Below are 6,280 nucleotides of genomic sequence, written 5' to 3'. Positions count from 1 at the left end.
AAATAGCAGAATGAGTATTTTTTAAAGATAAATATTTACAAAAATCCTGCTTCTCTTGTAGGGAGAAGGGAAGAGCATTTTTGGCTGTAAAGAACACAACATGCTGAATATTAACACTGTTTGAAATGATGAAGCATGTATAATCCCGTTCTTCTTAAAAAAGATCTTTGGGAGGCTTTTTTGATGAAAATGAAACATTAGTCTGTAAAGGACACTGATTTTTTGGGAGGCTTTTGGTGCTCAGGTACCTGAGTCAGTGGAAGCTAGGAAAATGAGAGAATAACCTAAGCCTAACTTACACATGGAGGAATGCTGGCAGTCCCTCTGACAGGGCACTATTGGGAGCAGCCCCCAACAAGGCTAAGAGCTGATTACCTGGGAGAGGAAAATACAGTGGTGTCCAGAAAGTGGGCCAAATGGGAGGGAAGGAACCACGTGTGTCTGGAGAATTTATTCTTACAGCAGTAAAATGGTGACCCTGCAGACAGAAAAAGGCAATAACAATTATTACCAATGTTGTTGTCTATAGTCATTTTATGATGATATTAAGATATGTAAAACTTATTTCTAAACTGAATTTGGGTTTATTAGAGACCTTTGGAAGCCTGTAGATGTCAAGATGTTACAGTTTACTAAGGAATTAGAGTTCATTAACCATGAGTAGAATTGAGGTGGGAGTGCGCTATAGGTAAAGATCAATATAACTCTGATGAATGTGAATGGAAAAATAATTGACATGACATAAAATACATACACCCCTTTAAGCATTACTGAACAGGACAAGAACAATAAAAACAGTTCTGTAGAAGCTGTTCAACTCAAAGCAGAGATGTGACATCAAAGTCCAAATTGCATGTACAAATTGTCAGTGGCTTTTCTTAGCCTTGCTAAAGTTCATAAACTATCCCCAGAGGCTGGGCTGCAATGAAAAACAATGGTTACCTGAAAGCACTGTGACACTGATGCTTCTGGTATACTTACCTTCAACCCACTTCACTGGTAACGCAAGGACAATGGCACTATGGAAGCCACCCTGTGTTTCCGCTATATATATCCTGTTTGTAGACACTGCGATCAATCAATACAGGCAGCACAACTCAGCTAATATCATTGCATTATTTTTTCCTGGAGGCTTCTTGTTTTAGCAAGAAAATTGCGGGGGCAGGGGAGAGGGAGAGAAAGAGAGGGAGAGTGTTGAGGGCATTTCTGCTACCACCTGTTTCTGTCTTGCCCTAGAGATAACACAGCAAGAGTGATCCCAGGCACGGGAGGAGTGTGATTGCTTTAACAGATGTTTTTTCAGACATTAAGGTCGTATTAATAGTCTGCAAGGTAGTGCTGTGCAGAGATAGCTGAACTAGCTCCAGCTGAGATAGCTTCAAAATCCTATCAGTGCAGCACTGTGCCAGGACTAATTAGCCCAGAGGTAGCACCACGCTGACACAGTTAGATTGCTCTGGGACCCAAGGTAATATCCTGATAGGTACTCCGTGGAGACATACCTGCTTGTTTAAAGCCAGCTTAGTTATCTGGATTACCACAATGCAATGCACAACTCTGACATGTCTTAAGAGGCCTAATATATCATTACCTTCTGTAATACTCGCAGCCATTGGCAACCGTCTCATTTATAGTAATTTTATACTTCAGGTCACAAAAATATGCTTTCATTTCACTTTATATTTCTTAAGGGATACTTACTGGAATCCTGACATTCAATAGAAAATATCCCTTTGTCATATATACAAATGTTACTGTTAGTTCTAGTTTTTTGCTGGTTTTACCATCATATATTCATAGAAAATTATCTTCCGTGCTTACAGCTCCATACCGTTTATAGGCCTCATTTTTATATGCTTACAAATTTAGATTGCAATTTTTCTTTCATGTTCCTAGCTTCAACAGTTCATTAGTTTAGTTAATTATTTTTTGCATCAAAAATTAGTGATTCATTTCTGTCTAAAAGGATCTCAATAATATTCCATATTTTTGAGATGGGAAGAGAAAAAGATAGGCTTAAAGTATTAAGCTAATTAATTGGCTTACTTTGATGTGTGTCTGTGTGCAATGCCTGATGATGTTGACAAATGATCGTCTCTAGGCCATAGTGAGAGCAAAGGCAAGAAGAGTCCTCTCAGTCCCCTGCAGAGGTGGGGTCAGCTACAGGGGAAGCAGAGGCTGCTGATGAGCAGAGGAGCAGTGGGAGTGAGGTTATCACCATTTTGGAGCTGAAGGAACCATGTACCTTCAGGAGCTGAAGTAGGCCAAGGGACTGGTCTGAGGGCCAGTCCTTGGATCAATGTATTGGACTCTCTTACTGTTTTCTCTAATGCCCTCACAAGCATGACTTCTACCAACTTCTGGGTGCACTGCACTGAAAATGTAGTGTTATTAATTGCTAGTGGGGTCTATATATCCGTGTCTTTATGGCTCTGCAAAAGCAATTGCCACCGTTGCCATGAATGCAGCCATCACTCCTTCCCCTCTACATTCTGCCTGTAGACTTCCTAGCAAATTGGTGTCGATGGTCTCTCTGAGCATATTTGCCAGAATTTTAACCCATTAAATGTATGCTAGCCCCATATACTGTGGAGACTGTCATCCCAACATGGTTATCTTCAGGTTTGGTTTCTGCATAGCAGATACACATTCCCTGAATCTCAAATGATTGGTCTTGAGCTTGTTGCTCCATGCCAACAATGTAGACTTGTGTTGTCTTAGTGTGCATGCACTTAAAGTGCAGTATGTGGTAACCCCCCTCCTTTTGTTTACTTTAAAATTGGGCTGATCTCTAAATTATTATTATTAAGTTTATAATAATTTAGTCCATAAAGCTAAAATATGCATAAATAATCTCATATATGCCTTTTAGTAACTTGAATATTTTTACCTGTGCATTTAAGGAAGGGCAAGAGTGCAATGCTTTGGATGCTCTTTTAATCTAAATCAGGTTATTTTATTGACAATAAACTCAGAATCTAAAGATTCATACCAATTCAAACTCACTTTTCTTCATCCTTTTCTTTTCTTGTAGAGGGTTAAATATCAGAACATGTTAAAAGGTGTTTAATGGCTGAGTGCCTTGACCTTGTCTGGGACAGAAGCCAGTCCAGGACATTTGTTGGCTAGAGCTATGCACAATGAACATCTATAATCAGCTTGGCACTCCTGTTAATACGGCAGGTGTTTGTGTCTACCACCGTGGAAAGTGCCAGACCACACAATGATGGCTAGTGAATAATGTGCTGCTGTAAACCTTTCTTTCACTGTGCAGTTTTCTCTTTTAATTTGCTATATTATTCAGAAAACATCAAAGTCTTTTTATAGGTATTTTATTATATTTTAGTATGGAAAGGCCATCATTTGTTTGTGTGCGTCTTTAAAATGAGTAGTCTTAATACAGTTGAGGATTTAATGTTTTAAAAATTGGCAGTGAGCTTGAACTGACTTATAAGGAAAGTAAATCCATCATTTAGAAATTCTCACTGTAAATCAGACTAAAGAAATTAAATCCTGTAGATAAATGTTTTGACTCACAGTGTCTTCCCTGAAGGAGGAACAGGGTCAAAATGTTTGTCTAGCAAATTGTGGGTTTTCTTGTGGTTACCCTAAATCAAGTTCACATGTTTGTACTGTTCAGTATTCTGTTTCCTTCCTGTACCTACACAGGGACTTCACTCTGCATGCCTGGAGCAAATTAAAACAAAAACACTTGCACAGGATTACTATGACAATGCTTATGAGTAGGAAAGGTTTGGAATTTATTTGCCTGAGGGTGGAATATGGTTCTCTAGTCAACTGAGGGATGAATTTTTATTTAACTGAATTGGATAGTAACCTTCAATTTGGCAAAGCAACTTAAAGCTTTAAATTACCGACCAGTGCTGAATGGGTTGACTCTTGTTGATGTGAATGCCAAAAGCTAAGCTGATGGGTGACACCTCTTCAACCCTCTTACATATTGACATCTTACTTAAAAAGAGGGATATAACTATTCAAGACCACAGACAAATGAAAGTTAGGATAGTTGCAGTGCCAATATGGCACAGATGAGTACACAGGAATGAAAATCAGGAAAATTTGCTGGAGTGAGTAGCACTGAGAAACTTAGTTGGATCTTAAAATCAAGTGTCATACAAAAATAGGAACAAAAATGAATACTATCACTTGCCACATACCAAGAAAAGTGAATGGATAAGCAGTATTTGCATTTTTTCATAATTTATCTTCTATATTTTTGAAAGGATAATGTAAGAAGAGTGAAAAATGAATGAAAATTAAATATCCATTTTGATTATTATATGGATTATTTAGATTGCTAACAGATTTCAGTTGATGCAATATTCTAACATCAAACTTCAGCAAAACTGTCAAATTGTTAAATTATCATTAATATACAGAATCTCAGTATCTAAGTTGGAATTTTATTAGTGCAATGATGGCAGGGTATGATCTTAGATGTTCAGCGTAAGTCTTAACTTCTGAGCTTGTCCCACAGACCTTTGTTCTTGGGCCTGTTCCTATCCGTGTCCTCTGTCAGCTGTAAGGCAGCTTAGACTGAGATCAACTATTTCTGTTTTGGGACACTGCCTGGCACACTGTAGGTAACATTACAATACAAATCAAAATAGAATAATCTCATCTGTGCTATATTTTGGGCTACTTGAATGGGTATTTTCTGTAAGAATTCCTGAAGATTCTTTCTTAGACAGAATGACACTCTGCTAAAAGCTATAGAAAACATTATTATCACTGAATAAAATACTCGTTTGTTAAGAGGAAGGGAGTGATTTCAGGGGCACCGCAGAGAAAATAGAAAAGGAGCATGGAGGGAATGTGAAGAGAAAAGCTGAGGATGCAGAATGGGATGATGGGCAGATGTTTTTGGGTAATGTGCTGAAAGGAGACATTACTGGGATAATTACACTGAGAGCTCCAGTTGTAATCAAGCGATTGAGGATACCATTGAGGGTATACGGCATGAATCCATCTGAAAACAGGCTTCCTTAGTTCCGTTATTCACAAATACATTTTCCTCCTAAGATGACAGGATTCCAATGCAAGTTTGTTTTATTGGTTTTGGTTTTTTTTTTATTACTGCATAGGTCTTTTGCAATATGGAAATTGCTGGAGGAGGATGGACAGTTATACAGCACCGAGAAGATGGGAGTCTGGATTTTCAAAAAAGCTGGAAAGAATACAAAATGGTAAGCTGAAAAATGTGGAATAGCTGTACAGTTTATTGAAGTGTTAGATTTCAAATAGTACTTCCTATTATCTTAAGCAGATGGTTCTGCCTATAATGATGTGGTGTGGTCCTGCAGTCTTTTATGAGCTACCTTTTGTCATGTCTGTTACTTTTGAAAATCATAATATACTTTTTACTCAATTAGTAAACTTAATTACTCAATTAGTTGAGCGTTTTTTCCCCTGACTTAGGGTTTCTTTCAGATCAGTTACTGAGATTAAAATGAAGTCAGGTGCAGACATATGCACTAAAGAATGTTGTTGTCTGTCCCTCTGAAGTTTTGACTTCCTGTGACGTTAAGAGGTAATAGGCATGTGATGATGTTGCTAATGCATGGATGTTTTCAGCTGAGGGAAACTCCTTCAAAACTAGGAGCATCTCAGATAGGAATTAAAAGTTTTACTGGGGTTTATCCCAAGTCATACAACACCTCTGCCAATCAAGCCAATGTACTGGAAATGTTGATACTTCGAAAAGGATTAAGAGAAAATAAATAACTTACCAAATTACAGATGACATGACTTCAGCAGGCTATTTTCCCTTTGCCAACTCAAAAAAAAATTACTCCAATCTAAATAACTTCTGAGTTTTTTCATTCGCTGCCTCATCAAACTTTCTGATGGAGCGCCTTTCTCTGAGTCCCTGAGGACTGGCTTGGATTTCAATGACATTCCCAGCGAAGTTTGCAAAAATGTGTTATCAGCCTGGAAGAGGAAAATCTTTTTTCCAACAGTTCCCAAAAGCACTAAATGAAGAGAGCATTTAAAATGTTTAAAAATAAAAGCAAGTTCAGTTCAGTAAAAACTTCTATGGGAAAAAGCTCTGTTACAGAATTTACCATTTCAGAAATAAATGTAATATCAGGTTATTGAACCAAAATGTCATTTTTGATTTTATGGATGCTTTCTTTTGAATATTTTTATATTAGAATCATAGAATCATAGAATCATTAAGGTTGGAAGAGACCTCCAAGATCATCGAGTCCAACCGTCAACCCAACACCACCATGCCCACTAAACCATGTCCCTAAGC

General features: G+C 37.7%; 1 protein-coding gene across 1 annotated transcript in view; it reads left to right on the top strand.

Annotated features, from left to right (window-relative positions):
- The window catches only part of ANGPT1 (angiopoietin 1), a 184,093-nt gene that overhangs the window by 115,777 nt on the left and 62,036 nt on the right, over positions 1-6,280 (top strand). Inside the window, exon 6 of the mRNA XM_009323104.1 lies at positions 5,106-5,207. Coding sequence (XP_009321379.1) covers positions 5,106-5,207 — 102 coding nt within the window. The remainder of the gene's footprint in view (positions 1-5,105; positions 5,208-6,280) is intronic.

The sequence above is a fragment of the Pygoscelis adeliae genome, unplaced genomic scaffold (genome assembly GCF_000699105.1).
Source record: "Pygoscelis adeliae isolate BGI_AS28 unplaced genomic scaffold, ASM69910v1 Scaffold174, whole genome shotgun sequence".
Lineage (NCBI taxonomy): Eukaryota > Metazoa > Chordata > Aves > Sphenisciformes > Spheniscidae > Pygoscelis > Pygoscelis adeliae.
This window is presented reverse-complemented; position numbering and strand designations above follow the sequence as displayed.